We start from the raw sequence: 16162 nt of genomic DNA, 5'->3' as shown, positions 1-16162 counted from the left end.
ACGGCTTGCCACTCGCTGCAGTGATGTGAGCGACCCTGTAGCTTGCTCAAATTCCAGATTCAGTAGTGTTTTCTCTGCTCTCATTCTCCTGAAAATTATAAATGCATTACAGAACATGAACTATGTTGCATGTTTTGATACCCTCCATATTACAAAACCATTTTTAAACTTATATCTCCTGGTATGTCGTTCTTAAGCCTGGCTACCAGTTCTCTGCGTGCAACGCCTTGTAGCTGATCGTAGTGCGCTGCATGAAGACGTGTATAATGTCGTTGTATATTGTACCTCTTTGCAGAATTAAATACTTTATGACATACAAGACACTGTGAACAACCATCCCTCTCAATGAATAGAAAGGTATCCTCCAATAGAGGTACAGGGCTCCCACAGCTATTCAAAGCTGTCATTGAACACAGATTATTGCGTCAGTTGCGGCTGCATGCGGCCAGGGGAGAGTGAGTTCACTTTCCCCCTCCACGCGGGCTCCAAGCTGCGGCTCTCTGGAGCTCGGATGGAACAGCCTGCTATAGTTCCTGTCTCTTTACCACGTGGTGCCCTACTCATCACTATGATGCCATATCCCTTTACATTTAGATCTCTAATGCCCATGGTCTTACCACTGTTGAACACTATCTTTCACAATGCCTGATGGATTCCAAACCGACAACCTCCTTCCTAGTCACCATGACCAACTATATCCTCACCCATAATTACTGCTCCTTTGAAGGCATTACCTACAAACAAATCCAGGGTACAGCTGTGGGCACCAGCATGGCACCATCCTATGCCAACCCGTTCATGGGCTATCTAGAGGAATCCTTCCTAAACACCGAGAATCCAAAAACCCACACCTGGTTCATATTCACTCATGACATCTTTGTGATCTGGATCAAGGTTGAGGACACTCTATCCACATTCCTCCAGAACCTCAACAGCTTCTCCCCCATTTGCGTCACCTGGTCCTACTCAACTCAACAAACCATCTTCCTAGTGTTGATCTCCACTCAAAGATGGTTACATCAGTACCTCTGTCCATAACAAACCTACTAACCACATGCAATACCTCCACTTTGACAGCTGCCTCTCGCTCCATACCAGTAAGTCCATTCCATACAGCCTAGCCACCCATGGTTGTCACATCTGCAGTGCCTAGTGATCCCTCTCGAAATATATCAAGGGTCTCACTGAGGTCTTTGCAGACTGTAATTATCCTCCCAATCTTGTACGAAAGTAAATCTCCTGTGCCTTATCTTTCCAGTTTCCCACAACCTCCCAAAGTCTCACCATCCAACCACGGAGGAGCGTTCCCTCGTAACTCGGTACTACCCAGGACTGGAGCTACTGAATTACATTCTCAACCAGCGTTTCGACCACCTCTTGTTGTGTCCTGAAATGAGAAATGTCCTGCTCACTATTCTTCCCATCCCTCCCAAAGTGATATTCCACATTCCATCGAACCTACGCAATTATACTCGTCCGTCCCAATGCAGCCCCTGCTCCCGACCCCTTACCTCATGGCTCATATTCCTGTAATAGACCTGAATGCAAGACATGTCCCATACATCCTCCCACTACCACCTGCTCCAGTCCAGTCACAAAGATCACTTGTCCCATTAAAGGCAGGGCTATCTGTGAAACTAGTCATGTAATCTAGAGGCTAAGCTGCAACCACTGTGCTGCATTCTGTATGGGCATGACAACCGACAAGCTTTCTGTCTGCACAAATGGCCACCGACAAACTGTGACCAAGAAACGGATAGACCAGCCTATTGCTGAGTGCACTGCCCAACACGACATCCTTCATTTCAATGACTGCTTCACAGCCATGTGGATCCTTTCCACCAACACCAGCTTTTCTGAATTGCGCAGGGAGGAACTCTCCCTGCAATATACAGTATACTACATTCATGTATCCTTTCCAACCTCAACCTTTCTTAGTCACTTTTCTCATCCATCCAGCCCCTTCCCTGTTTCCATTGCAGCACTACACAGCCCTCATTCCACCAACGTACAGAGTCTTTTTACTTCTCTCCTTTTTGCCACCCCCCCCCCCCCCCTGCTCTCCACCTAACACCCCAACTGCACCCACCTGCCCTACCCTCTCTCCATCTCTCATCCTTGCGCACTCCACAGAAGCACTTCACTGTCGCCCACCTCTACAGTTGCCAGAGGTTGCAGTCATGTTTAGTCACATTTCTGTGTGTGTGTGTTTTCGACAAAGGCCTTGTTGGCCAAAAGCTCACTTTCTGACAGTCTTTTTGTTGTGCCTATCTGCTACTCAGCGTCTTCACTATATGGTGAGTAGCAACTTTCCTTTTCATAATATTGTTACATTCCGTCCTGGATTTTCCATTGTTTGATTATAGTCTCTTTAAAATTACTTTGTTAGTTGAGGTCTCTTTCTGCCACTACACAGTTTCCACAGCTGTCTTTTGAATAATATTTGATCAAACAGGGAGGAGGTTGCCAATGTAAGCAAGGCATCATAATCAGTTATACATGTTCACTTCAAGTGAACTGATACACTATTGTGACATGTTGACAGCAGCAGATAATCGATGCTTGACAGTAAGAACAGTAAGAAATAGAGCTGGAGTAACTAAGTTCTAAGGCTTGAAGTATCAACTGACAAATAATTTTATTCTGGCTATGATATGGGTCTGCATTTCGTTTTTATATAGATTTATTTATTTAACCTGGCCACATTAACTCTTTCAGGCCCTCTCTTACATCGTTCATTCTATCTTGATTAGGTGCTCTCTTGTTAATGGAAGCATTGTGTGCATTTTTGAATAGTGTTGTACCAATAACTAACACATAATTCTATAAATGATATTGAAAGTTAGAGTAAAAACGCAATTTTGTTCTGGCAGAAGGAGCCACTAGGACCATACACGTTTAGTGCAACACAGATGCTTATAAGAATTAATTATTTGACAAGGTTTTTGCAGGAAAGTCCGTAGACAGTATAGGATAAATAATACTGACAGTATTAATAAAGCCAAGTCCTTAGGCAATAATTGTGTGGGAGAGAGTTTCCTGAATACTAATAAACCAAAATAACCAATAGGCCATGTAAAGCCTTCGGTGCTACGTCTTGTCAGGGACTGGAGGGGCTGAAGAGGAAAAGCTGACAAAATGCTGGCACCTAGGGTCCAGCAGTGGGCCATCAGGGCTACAGGCTGGAGTTAGTTAGTTGTAAGATATGAGATTTATTGATATGAGATTTATACGAGGATTTCAATTGACAGACAGCACATTAATAATAAACAGTCACTGTTTCTGTGTGGACTTGTCTTTATCATGGAGGCACCTATCCCAAGAAAGTCATTTTGTAAATTGAGATTCACAATAAACTTAAAGCTTACTTGTACTGTTGAGTGCTTATCCTCCTCACCTACATCCATCTCAGGGAATTCACTTGAGATAATGAAGTCTCCCTTTCACTCATGTCAACTGACGTGAAAACTGGTGTCATATTTACAAAAGGGGAAGCAGAGTGGGGAAATTGTTTTTAAATTTTTACACTTTAGATCCTACCCACAATTAAACACAATATTGTAAGCCCTCAAACTTCATAAAATAAAAAAAAAGCATAAAAATATGGCATTCTTTTTGCTGCATCTTTTCACATATATTATGCCATACATAATTTTTTCATTTAATAATTGTAAATATTCATTCCATATATCCACACACCATTTCTTTTATCTGAAATTCGTTGGTACTATTGTCAGTAATGATTGTGTGTTATTGCATCCATTGCCTTCTGCACATTTATAGACCACCCTGTACTCTAGCAAAATTGTGTGTTTGTGTATTCAGGGTAATGTGTATCATAAATATTAATCAGCAGGAGTTTGACGATGACCAGTGAAGAAATATTTTCTCCACTTTGAAAGTTTTCTGGAACCACCACTTCTGCCATATTCCCACTTATCTTCTTATTTTATTGTTACATTAGCCATTTTCCTGCAGCGTATGCAATCGACACATATATTGAACACACTGTCTCATTCCCCTTCGTGTGTCCATCTCTTCCTCCCTCTATCTGCTCACCTCATCCTCCCACCTCTGTCTATCTCTTCTTCCCTACTCTCTCTCTCTCTCTCTCTCTCTCTCTCTCTCTCTCTGTGTGTGTGTGTGTGTGTGTGTGTGTGTGTGTGTGTGTGTGTGTGTGTGTGTGTGTGTCTGTGTGTGTCTCCATTCCCCTCTCTATCTTCTCCTCCCCCTCTCTTTGTCCATTTCCTCCACCCTCTCTCTGACCATGCCTTCCTCTACTCTTTCTGCCAATATCCTCCTCCCCCTCTCTTCCAACTTTTGCCATTCTCTCTTTCTTCTCCACTGCCCACCATCCCTCTACACCTTCCCACCTGCCTCATGTCTCTCTCCCTCTCATCTCTCTCTCTCTCTCTCTCTCTCTCTCTCTCTCTCTCACTGTCCTGTCCCTCCCCCTCCCCCCCCCCCCCAAAAAAATCACTCTGTCCACCCTCTCCTTTATCCACCTCAGCCTATCTCTAGCCGTGCTCATTGGCATATGTAGCCCCTGCAATACAGTTCAATAAAGTAGACCAATACTACTCTAACACCATACCTGTCATGCAGGGCAGGCTACACATCAAGGGCTTGAAAATAAATTATTTGTCCCTCGTGTACAGGGTGCCATGCAAAGCAGGTCAGTGAAGGAGGACAATAATGCTAAAACGCAACAAGCCTGTCATGCTCGGCAGCCTACATGTTGAGGCTGGTAAACCTTTATCCTTGCCCTTGCCATGTGGGCTACCCTGCAAAGCATGTTGATTTGGCAAGCTGATACTCTTTCCACACAACATGCCTGTCGAGCAGAGCAGCGTATACACCAGGGACTTGAAAAAGCATGTTTTGGCCTATATAGAAGATAGGAGGTTATAAACCCTGCAGTGCTGATACTTATGAGGTCTGTTGTTTCTGTGCCAAATTTGATTGAAATTGATCCAGGAATTTGAGAGGAGATCTTGGATATACACACACTGTATACATTGATCAGCCATTATAACCACCTACCTAATAGATAGTATGTCCACCTCTGGCACAGATAACGGCAGCGACGCACTGTGGCATGGGAGCAATGAGGCCTTGGTAGGTCACCTAATTCCCTTAAATTCCGGGAAGGGGCCGATGAGTTCTGACACCACATTCAATCTCATCCCAGATCTGTTCGACTGGGTTCAGATCTAGTGAGCTGGGGGCCAGCACATCACTTTGAACTCACCACTGTGTTCCTTAGGCCACTGCATTACACACCTGTCCTTGTGACAGACGCACTATCTTGCTGGAAAATGCCTCTGCCTTCAGGAAAGATTATTGTCATGAAGGGGTGTATGTGGTCTGCAACAAGTGTATGATACTCCTTGGTTGTCATGTTGCCTTGCACGAGCTCCATTGAACCAATGGGTGCCCACATGATGTTCCCCAGAGCATAATGCAGGCACTGCCAATTTGTCTCCGTCCTACAGTACATGTGTCAAAGAGCTGTTCCCCTGGAATGGCACACATTCACACCCCACCCTTCGGCATGATGAAGAATGTATTGGGATTCATCAGATGAACCAATGCTCTGCCACTGCGCTGACATCCTGACATCCAGTGCCGATGGTCACATGCCCATTTCAGTCACAGTTGCCTATGTTGTGGTGTTAACGTTGGCACATGCGTGGGTCATCGATCATAGAGGTCCAATGTTAGGAGTGTTCAGACACACATCCCACACTCTGACAGCATGCTCACTGATACTACATGCACCACACGTGTGTCGTGACTAGCAGCCATTCCTCACCAGGTGACAATGCTATCATCTGGACGAGTTTATACCGATAGTAGGTCAGGGTCAAGGAGAGGGAGAGGGGGAGGGGGAGGGAGAGAGAGAGAGAGAGAGAGAGAGAGAGAGAGAGAGAGAGAGAGAGAGAGAGAGTGTGTGTTTTTATGTGTGTGCGTGTGTATACATATAAACAGATTGCCTCTTTTCAAGATTTACAAACCCACCAAAAGCTTGTGGCATTGTAGGAAGAAAGTTTGTCAAAAGTTCATAGCTTTCCAATTAAACTGTCACATGAAAGTACAAGTTTTTCACCTTTATCCTAACGGTAGTAGTGGAAACATTCTCGGCGTGTCCAACAACAATAAAAAAAAAAGAGAAAGTTTACATTTGTAAGAGTTACTCAAAAAGATAGTTATCGAGTGTTTTGTAGCATGTAGAATAATGGCTTGTTAGTAACAAACTTGGCAGTAATATGCAGGTATTGCTAATCATAAATTTCTAATGTTAAAGGAGAGGAAAAAGACTATATGCAGGTATGGTCAAGTTGAACTAAAAAATCTTACAAGATACTGATTCAAGAGCATGGTTTGGAGGAATGAAATAAGTTTGTTAATCATCTAGCTTATCTTGGTTACAATAGCGATATGATTCATAATCTGTATCTATTTTTTCTTCATATGTCCACTCACATCATTTAGAGAGAGTATGACGTATCTTAGTAAGCAACTGTCAGGCCACAGTTTCTAAGTTTTGGGGTTAAATCACCAGTCAATCCTAAAATTTTTTTGCTGTCACTTATTGCTTCTTTCTCCTTGCAGTGATTTGTGTATGTGAAAAATGCTGAGTTAGACTGGGATTTGGAATCCATATTAAACTGTAGGTCCCCTATAACTGGTTGGACAAGTCACTTCAAAAGTTGGACGAAGGCAAGGGCATACTAGCTCTGAGTGGCCATGCATAGTGAGCACTGCAGGTTGAGGACAGCTTTCTCTTTAACAACATTAAAATACAAAGTATACCATCATTCCGTAAATACTATCACTGATAGATATACATGAGGGACGACAAAAAACTAACTTCAAAGTATGTGTAATGATGTTGTGTCCTGAGAGGGAGCAAGACTGACACTCGCTGCGCAAGACAGAGGAACTTATCTCAGTCGGCAATTCCGCTGAGGCACTGCTCGTGGGCTGCCTACTGTAGCCACGATCTCAGCTGAAAAGTTCACTATTGACTAGTGGAGAATGTGCTTCTGGAACATTCCATGCAGGCTGTTTCATTTGTGACTGTCATGAGGCTAACGCGTCACTTCTTGCTGCTAGCACGTGATATTGCTCAATGTCTTCTGTGGTGCCTGTGCCGTCCAAGGGTCAGGAGGCTGTGTTTGCTACAAACCCTGTGATGTTCCAGGGTCCACTCCTTGTTAGCAGAACAAGCTTTGCGTAGCTGCTTCTGGCGTGTCAGACAAATATTTCACAGGCCTCTCATTCAGCAGCGGTTTCTAAACTGTCTTTCTGACAAAATCTGAATACTTCTCACTTAGCCATTTTACTATTCTTAGGACTGAATATTTTATTATATACGACACCTCCCATCCCCCGGGGAAAATTTTGTAACCTCGGACCTCGGAGGTTGCAGAACTTTTGTCAACTAATACTGTGTGCCAGTGGACATTGCCAGCTTTTATTGTCAACTTCGTCTCTGAACATGACACAAGTTAAAGATTCTATATGGCATGACATACTCTGTGAGAGTACTTGGTTCATTAACAGAATTTGAATTTTCAGTTGTCACACGAGTTACAATTTTACAAAAATCCATTATTTGAGGTCACATACCTCCAGTCATCCTGTCTTTTTGGAATGGTTATAACAACCAAATTTTGCTGCCATTGTATCAAAAATTTAATATACTTTCCACCACATGAGTCTCCAAGACTCCGACAAGTTTACACAGATTTTCTCTACGTTGTTTATGCTATTTGTATCTAAGTGCTTGAGTTAGGTTATCTTGTGTTAGCAAGCAGTGTTGGCGACTCCCACATAGGTGTGTTTATGCCGATCTTTCTGGTGGGTTGCAGGGTCTGACCACATTCTCTCCATAATATTCTGGCTGTGTGAGAGGTATGTTGTACAGCCCTCATTTCATACTCTACTACCTCTTCCTCCACTCTGCACTGTACAGTCTGGTGCGAGGTGCTATACCTTACCATACTTCTAGGATTATTATTAGTAGACTGCGGATTTTAGGTAAAAACCTATTTTGTTCCTAAGTTCCTATTTGCATAAAAATTTGTACTTATGTGTTTCATGACTATTTACACTTAATAGCGTTAATTCTATAGGACCTAAAAAAGCCTATTTCGATGTTAGTGCCTATTTTTGCCTATTTTGGCTTTAATATCCTAAAAAGTGCCTATTTCATTATATAAGACAGTGGCTCCAAGTTTTTCCACACTATACGACAGATGGAAAAACTATTTTCTGGCCAGCGCGCAGCAAGGTGGCTAGTAGATATGCGCTCATGCTTCGTATGTGTCTAACACTTCAGTCTTTTTTTATTTTTTTATATTGCTATCCCTGTTAATACCAAATACTCTTTATAGGTGTTTTATTATTCATATGTCAAAAAATAGGTAAAAAATAGATCACGGATCTTTAGGTTGAAACCTACTTTTTTTCCTAAGCTCCAATTTGCATATAAGTTGGTACTTCATGACTAACTAAACTGAATATCCTTAGTTCTATAGGACCTAAAATTGCGTATTTCAACGTTGATGCCTAATTTTGCCTATTTCGGCATCATAATCCTAAAAAGTACCTATTTCGTTAATCTGACATATAGAGTTCTTGTGTTTTCAAAGATTAGAAAAAGGAAGTAAACTTAGGGCTTTATGTCTGGTCGAAGGCGAAGGTCATTAGAGACTGTTTACAATTCCTTTGCTTGCCTTACTACCAACAGCACTCGGCACGGTTGAATGGTCATCCATCCAAGTACGCGCCAAGCGTGACAGTGCTTAACTTTGGTGAGCGAATGGGAACCGGTCAAAGATTTGAGTTACACATTAGAATCGAACGAGGGAGTACTAAATGTTATATTTGAAAATATTTCGTTCGTAGAATTCTGGCCAGCTGTGTATTTTCGCAAAGAAACGGTTTCATAGGCCTCAAGCTGAGCACGGATTAAAAAATCACAATGTTAATCGTAAACGCCCTCTATAGCTAAATTACTGCCTTTCGCACATTTTCTCGCTGCTGTCTACAGGCAGTCCTATCAAACTGCTCTGTTTCGTGAAAGGTATTATACGTGAATTTTCCAGTTCGAAAAATAATTTGCCAGTAGTTTTCATCAGAAGCACCGGTAGATTCCATTCACTTGTTCAGAAGGGGCGGCCATCTGTCAGGTGCCATATGTCCAGCAACGAGTACGGTACTTCCCCTACAGCTCCCATGTACCGCAGTAAAAAAAGATGTATCTTCAGTTTTCGTATGTCGTATTTTCACGTGCCGTCGCGGGACACACATTCTACCATTATTTAGCATGGCGTTTGATGAACATTATCATAAAATTATGGCGAGCATTCACTTAAACAGTTAATTTGAACAGTTATAGTTGCATCAGCGCATTAGACTCTGAACTGCTCTGTTAGTTGGATTGTGTGGATTCTTTTTGGTCTGTGACTTTCAGAATATAGTGAACATTTTAGAGAGAATCGTTTTTGATTATGAATCCCAGACAATCTCCTAATTCCTCAGAGCTATAAGCTGTAGCTATAAGTGTATTTCTCAGATGAAGTGGGCACTAGGAATTCTAACTACAGGCTTCACGTTTTGCTAATCACTTTCTGGTTGCCAATATTGTAGTTAGAGAGCCAGTGTTGAGAACGGCAAACAACAGTATTAAAATCATAAATACAAAACATTCATTAACAAATATAATTCCACCCGCCGCCCCACATATGGTTAATCGGCCGGGAAATGTATCTTTTCTACATTACACTCTACATTTAAATAACAGGATAAAAAGCCAAATAATTTCCACCCGCTGCCCCACAAAATGAGCACATTAAATAAATCATTCTTCTTTGGATTAATTTAATGAATTTTTAATGTCTGTATTTACAAAATACATCCTGCTGGCTTTGTAACTTTGAAACAAATTGTAAAGGAACCAATTTTAAACTGAATGTTACATAGACTTTGTACAATAAGACTTCATAATCGTACCCCACCATTAACAATTCTACTGTAGAGCTCTTCATTTAAAGGCACATAGGCACCCTTATCCAGGAAGTACATTCTGTCCTTAACTGTGCTTGGATTATATCCCTCTACTTGCAATTCACGTTTCTTCAGTTTATATGTTCCTGAAAGAAAAATACACAGTAGAGTCACATGGTGCAGAGTAGAGATTTATAGTTGTCTAAATATTTTAACTCATTTACTGTTCATGGCAAAGACAACAGTGAAAAGAAATCAGTGTTTGGGGAAGAAGTATTAGAATTAGCACTTCCTTTCCATGTAAAAAATTTCTTAGACCTTAAATTTTAACAGTTTCCAGTTTCTTAGAACATTGCCCAGCATGACAGAGCACATTGTAGAAAGCAAGAAAAAGCACAGTATCATGCATGCATAGTGATTATAAGGCAACAAAGAGAACAAAAGACAGAGAGAGATTGCAGGTAATACAATATAGAGACAACATTTCGTTTTATGCCAATGTACTGGTACTCAACTTGCTCATTCCTTGGAAAGTAAGAACCACATTCCTTGACAGTTCAGCCATTTTCCTCTGCTTATTTGCTACATTAAGAAACTGTGTCACAATGAAGACCAAATAGTGACTGACAAGATAGGATCATGGCAAAGCAGTGAATCCACACCTGCATGAAATTTTGGACAGTTTTTATATTATTAGTGACATACTGGGGTATTTGTTGTATCCTAGGGTGCAAAAGGCACAGGTAGATCAGACCTACTTTTAATTTGCTGGCTGGAGCAAGGACTGCTTTCCAATACTGCCTCCATCACAACTGTTATGTCTGTAAATTGACATGTTTTTCTGTAGAACTACTGGTTTCGATCATATTTATACCAAGAGGTGTGAAACACTGATTACAGACCAATAACAATGGCTTTTTGTGTAAGTAAAGGTTCAGTTAATATACACTGTTGTACTTACTGTAAACGATAAATTAGCAAAGTTTAATTTCTGCAATTTTGCTTTAGACTATATTTGAAGATAGATACGAAGCCCATGCCTACTACAGTAGTACAAGTTCATATGCCAACTAGCTCTGCAGATGACGAAGAAATTGAAGAAATGTATGATGAAATAAAAGAAATTATTCAGATAGTGAAGGGAGACGAAAATTTAATAGTCATGGGTGACTGGAATTCGGCAGTAGGAAAAGGGAGAGAAGGAAACGTAGAAGGTGAATATGGATTGGGGGTAAGAAATGAAAGAGGAAGCCGCCTGGTAGAATTTTGCACAGAGCACAACTTAATCATCGCTAACACTTGGTTCAAGAATCATGAAAGAAGGTTGTATACATGGAAGACGCCTGGAGATACTGACAGGTTTCAGATAGATTATATAATGGTAAGACAGAGATTTAGGAACCAGGTTTTAAATTGTAAGACATTTCCAGAGGCAGATGTGCATTCTGACCACAATCTAGTGGTTATGACCTGTAGATTAAAACTGAAGAAACTGCAAAAAGGTGGGAATTTAAGGAAATGGGACCTGGATAAACTGACTAAACCAGAGGTTGTACAGAGTTTCAGGGAGAGCATAAGGGAACAACTGACAGGAATGGGGAAAGAAAAACTGTAGAAGAAGAGTGGGTAGCTTTGAGGGATGAAGTAGTGAAGGTAGCAGAGGATCAAGTAGGTAAAAAGATGAGGGCTAATAGAAATCCTTGGGTGACAGAAGAAATACTGAATTTAATTGATGAAAGGAAAAAATATAAAAATGCAGTAAATGAAGAAAACAAAAAGGAATACAAACATCTCAAAAATGAGATCGACAGGAAGAGCAAAATGGCTAAGCAGGCATGGCTAGAGGACAAATGTAAGGATGTAGAGGCGTATCTCACTAGGGGTAAGATAGATACAGCCTACAGGAAAATTAAAGAGACCTTCAGAGAAAAGAGAACCACTTGTATGAATATCAAAAGCTCAGATGGAAAACCAGTTCTAAGCAAAGAAGGGAAAGCAGAAAGGTGGAAGCAGTATATAGAGGGTCTATACAAGGACGATGTACTTGAGGACAATATTATATTATGGGAGATATAATACTGCGTGAAGAGTTTGACAGAGCACTGAAAGACCTGAGTCGAAACAAGTCCCCGGGAGTAGACAACATTCCATTAGAACTACTGACAGCCTTGGGGCAGCCAGTCCTGATGAAACTCTACCATGTGGTGAGCTAGATGTATGAAACAGGCGAAATACCCTCAGACTTCAAGAAGAATATAATAATTCCAATCCCAAAGAAAGCAGGTGTTGACAAATGTGAAAATTACCGAACTATCAGTTTAATAAGTCACGGCTGCAAAATACTAATGCGGATTCTTTACAGACGAATGGAAAAACTAGTAGAAGCCGACCTCGGGGAAGATCAGTTTGGATTCCGTAGAAATGTTGGAACACGTGAGGCAATACTGACCCTACGACTTATCTTAGAAGCTAGATTAAGAAAAGGCAAACCTACGTTTCTAGCATTTGTAGGCTTGGAGAAAGCTTTTGACAATGTTGACTGGAATATGCTCTTTCATATTCTGAAGGTGGCAGGGGTAAAATACAGGGAGCGAAAGGCTATTTACAATTTGTACAGAAACCAGATGGCAGTTATCAGAGTTGAGGGACATCAAAGGGAAGCAGCGGTTGGGAAGGGAGTGAGACAGGGTTGTAGCCTCTCTCCGATGCTATTCAATCTGTATATTGAGCAAACAGTAAAGGAAACAAAAGAAAAATTTGGAGTAGGTATTAAAATCCATGGAGAAGAAATAAAAACTTTTTGAGGTTCGCCGATGACATTGTAATTCTGTCAGAGACAGCAAAGGACTTGGAAGAGCAGTTGAATGGAATGGATAGTGTCTTGAAAGGAGGGTATAAGATGAACATCAACAAAAGCAAGATGAGGATAATGGAATGTAGTCGAATTAAGTCGGGTGATGCTGAGGGAATTAGATTAGCAAATGAGGCACTTAAAGTAGTAAAGGAATTTTGCTATAACTGATGATGGTCGAAGTAGAGAGGATATAAAATTTAGACTGGCAATGGCAAGGAAAGCATTTCTGAAGGAGAGAAATTTGTTAACATCGAGTATTGATTTAAGTGTCAGGAAGTCATTTCTGAAAGTATTTGTATGGAGTGGAGCCATGTATGGAAGTGAAACATGGATGATAAATAGTTTGGACAAGAAGAGAATAGAAGCTTTTAAAATGTGGTGCTACAGAAGAATGCTGAAGATTAGATGGGTAGATCACATAACTAATGATGAAGTATTTAATAGAATTGGGGAGAAGAGGAGTATGTGGCACAACTTGACAAAAAGAAGGGACATGTTCTGAGGCATCAAGGGATCACAAATTTAGCATTGGAGGGCAGCGTGGAGGGTAAAAATCGTAGAGGGAGACCAAGAGATGAATACACTAAGCAAATTCAGAAGGATGTAGGTTGCAGTAGGTACTGGGAGATGAAGAAGCTTGCACAGGATAGAGTAGCATGGAGAGCTGCATCAAACCAGTCTCAGGACTGAAGACCACAACAACAACAACAACAACAACATACATATCACATATAAATCTGGATGCAAATTTCGTCAGCTTTTCTGCTGCTCATAGTTGTAATGGTTTTCTCGCAAAGAGTGTTTTTGTTCACATGGACACTGTTTTGCATGATTATATCACTAATAAATGTTAAACAGTTAAACTAATTATAGTTATACATCTCTAATTATCTCTGTTTACTAATGCTGCTTCTACCTTCACTGTTCATTGTTTTATTTACTAGAAAATTCACTTTTACATGCGTGGATTATACATTCTGGCCTATAAATTGAAATACAAAATATTCACAGAAAATCTATTAGAACAGTTACATAGTGCTTACTGAACCCTATCCGTTGACACTATGACTGTCTGAATCACTAAAGGCATTAGTGAGTTATTAATAATTGTAGAAAATTTGATATCCAAAATATTTAACATTTGATAAGTTGTTAACTAAATTCCATAGCAAGGGTGCATCTTTGTTCATGCATTCATCCAATTTTTGTCTTTAAAAGTATGTGACTGGTTTCTCAGTCACTGGTTTATTCAGTTTATATTTACAGTTTCCCTCATTTCATATTGTCTTTATTCAGTTGGTTCAGCCATGGTGGCTATCCTCCCTGGTCAACTCAGTCAGTCAGGTTTTTCCCACCACACAGCCACCGTTTCCGGCTAGCATACGCACAGTCAGTATTTCTCATACTTTGATCTCTGCCAGTCATCATGTATGAAAGGTGCCACCCCATGCTGACCACACCACAAAGTTCATGTGGCCTAGCACAGATCCTTCACAACTGTCAAAAAATGCTCTTTCAGCTGTCATAACACTCCCAATTCGGCTGTTAGTGCTACAACAGAACCCATGTACTCTGTCGCAGCTGTTATTTTGTTTCTCATGGGCCTTTTAAAGACGTGATGTTGTCTAACATTGTACTGAGTGAAGTGACACAGTGGTCAACACACTGGATCCGCATTCAGGGGGTCCAAACCCGCATCTGGCCATCCAGATTTAAATTTTTTGTGATTTCCCTAAATCGCTCCAGGCAAATACCCAGATGATTCCTTTGAAGTGGCATGTTCGATTTCCTTCCCCATCCTCGACACAATCTGAGCTCACACTCTGTCTCTAATGACCTCAATGTCAACAGGACGTTAAACCCAGTCTTCCTTTTGTTGTCTAGCATTGTTACCAAACTCAAAAAGTTCTTGACCAATTACCTTCAAATTTTTACACCATACTCCAACAAACTTTCAGATGGACAAAACTATATATCTTTTTAAAAAACAATGTACAAGTGTTCTGTTAAAACCAATAAGGAGAAAAGAAATACTGTGCTGTACTGTGAGAATGTGCAGTTTTGTTTTCTCTCTTGCAGCGTTTTAATTATAATATCAGCATTTAAACCATTAGATAAACTGTTTCTCCTAGTGATATTCTTCCGCCTTGTATATAATTCTAAACAAAAATTGCACACCTAACAATGTGCTCTTCTGTTTTCTCCCTCACAGTCAGTTTGGACAGAATACATGAAAGTTGTGTTTCTGGGTTAAGGCTTATGATTTGATTACTGCAACAGAATCTAAATTGTCTGGAAGTTTGTAATCTACCTTTCCACAGATTAAAGCTATGTGAAATACTGTCATTGAAGTTGCTGTCCTCACAGATCCAGCTGCTGGAGAGGTCTCTCACACCCTCATACCCTGTATACCAGTTATCCCAACTGATTTCCCCTTTCATTTTACGCAACTTCGAGTTTCATTTACAATACCAATAAACAAGGTTAAAGGTCAGAGAGGGGGGGAAAGAGGAGGTGGACAGAGAGGGGCTAGGAGGAAATGGACATAGAGAGGGAAAAGGAGGAGATGGATAGAGAGGTGGGGAGGAGGAAGTGGACAGAGAGAGGGGGAGGAGGAGATTAGGATGCGTGTCCAATCCCCATGCATGTTTAGCATTGCTGGATTTGCTAATAGTCTGTCTTTATAAACATTTCAATAACATATTACTGCATGGCAATCTACAAAGCATATTATGCAAGTATAGTAGATTATAATGTGCACAAAACTATACTGAGAAGCACACTTCCTGGAGTCCAGCCCTTGCTGGGCAGACCAAGAGTCAAACTGATGGCCTCCTAGCCACTGGGGCATCTGCCAGTGCCAGTCACCACCAGCCAGCTGCCGGACCGGGGTTCTCGCCTCGGATGCCTACATCTCCGTCACTATGACTGGGCAGGTCCTGGCCCCCTTGCTAGCAGCATACAACCCAGATTGCCATCACAGCACATGACTCAGTGCCACCATGCTTACCATGCAGGGTCACTACATGCTTAGACCATGCTAGTAGCTACTGATGTCTACATGGCTAAATTTCACTGCTGAGATCTGTGAGATGGTGCCTAACCATGCCTGTAGGACAAAGCGACTGCGGATTGGCACCACACTGTACCATGTGATGAGAGTGGGCAACTGTGGCCACTCTAAGCTTGTTGGAACAATAGTGTTTTTATGAACACCATCTCCTCAGACTCCAGTAGCCATCGTCAACCCATCAAACCCACAACATCCAGGTGGGAGAGCTGAACGCCATT

The 16162-nt window shown here is 41.2% G+C and overlaps 1 protein-coding gene across 1 annotated transcript in view; it reads right to left on the bottom strand.

The window, feature by feature from the left end:
• Positions 1-9886: 9886 nt before the first annotated feature.
• Positions 9887-16162, bottom strand: part of LOC126092442 (long-chain fatty acid transport protein 1-like) — a 284340-nt gene continuing 278064 nt past the window's right edge. Inside the window, exon 12 of the mRNA XM_049908043.1 lies at positions 9887-10163. Coding sequence (XP_049764000.1) covers positions 10012-10163 — 152 coding nt within the window. The 3' untranslated portion in view covers positions 9887-10011. The remainder of the gene's footprint in view (positions 10164-16162) is intronic.

Source organism: Schistocerca cancellata, chromosome 7 (assembly GCF_023864275.1).
Source record: "Schistocerca cancellata isolate TAMUIC-IGC-003103 chromosome 7, iqSchCanc2.1, whole genome shotgun sequence".
Taxonomy (NCBI): Eukaryota; Metazoa; Arthropoda; class Insecta; order Orthoptera; family Acrididae; genus Schistocerca; species Schistocerca cancellata.
The sequence above is the reverse complement of the archived record's forward strand: the minus strand, read 5'-3'. Positions and strand labels throughout refer to the sequence as shown.